The sequence below is a fragment of the Octopus bimaculoides genome, chromosome 6 (assembly GCF_001194135.2).
Source record: "Octopus bimaculoides isolate UCB-OBI-ISO-001 chromosome 6, ASM119413v2, whole genome shotgun sequence".
Lineage (NCBI taxonomy): Eukaryota > Metazoa > Mollusca > Cephalopoda > Octopoda > Octopodidae > Octopus > Octopus bimaculoides.
The window spans coordinates 104,044,047-104,044,850 of NC_068986.1; the positions used below are offsets into that span (position 1 = coordinate 104,044,047).

An 804-nucleotide genomic window follows, 5' to 3' on the forward strand; every position below is an offset into this window, starting at 1 on the left:
ACTTACCACACAGCTACCCCTGCGTCTACACTTACCACACAGCTACCCCTGCGTCTACACTTACCACACAGCTACCCCTGCGTCTACACTTACTACACAGCCACTCCTGCGACTATGGAATTTTTCTTAAACGTTATCTCAGAGAATGTGATATTTTGGCCTATTTCCATTATTTCATTATTAGTACCAATTATTGTGCGTAGCAGACTTACGCTCATCAGGTTTTCTAACCTACGACACTCGATCTCCCATCTGTAATATCGCCGTATTAGTTGTAGACTCATATTACTGATACTTTTCAACATTAAAAGACAAAACTGTCCGCTATATACGCTGGCAAATTCACGTTACATAAGCCCATAATTCCTTAAAGGAAAAAATATAATATAATATCTCAGTAAGAATTAGATACATCAGATACATGGTAGGGATATTTTTTTACTTCATATTTTACGTATAACAAAGAAAATATTAACTGATGCATTTTAGTATGTCTTTTAATGTTTGATATTTTTGAATATTTCAGAAATGGCTTTCGACTTCAGCAACGATGATCCAGATGATTTTTCTTTAACGATACGTCTTTCGAAGCAGTAATATTTAGATGGTGTGAGACGTTTTTGAGCAGCCAACTTGGCGCCGACTGTTTGGCGTCGCTGATCCCATGCTGGCTTATTTGACATCAGTCGTTTTAATGTTTCTCTCTTTCTGTCCCTCTCTCCTCCTCTCTCTTTGTGTATGTGAGGATATGGAAAATTTGTATGTCAGTTCCTTTCAATTAATAAATTGTAATGCCTCTTCCTT

At 37.2% G+C, this 804-nt stretch overlaps 1 protein-coding gene across 2 annotated transcripts in view; it reads left to right on the top strand.

Annotated features, from left to right (window-relative positions):
• LOC128248054 (uncharacterized) overlaps window positions 1-798 on the top strand; it is a 6,805-nt gene extending 6,007 nt beyond the window's left edge. For both annotated transcript variants that reach the window (XM_052968444.1, XM_052968445.1), the window contains one exon: window positions 527-798. In XM_052968444.1, the coding sequence (XP_052824404.1) occupies window positions 527-554 (28 nt within the window). In that variant the 3' untranslated portion in view covers window positions 555-798. The remainder of the gene's footprint in view (window positions 1-526) is intronic.
• Window positions 799-804: the final 6 nt, after the last annotated feature.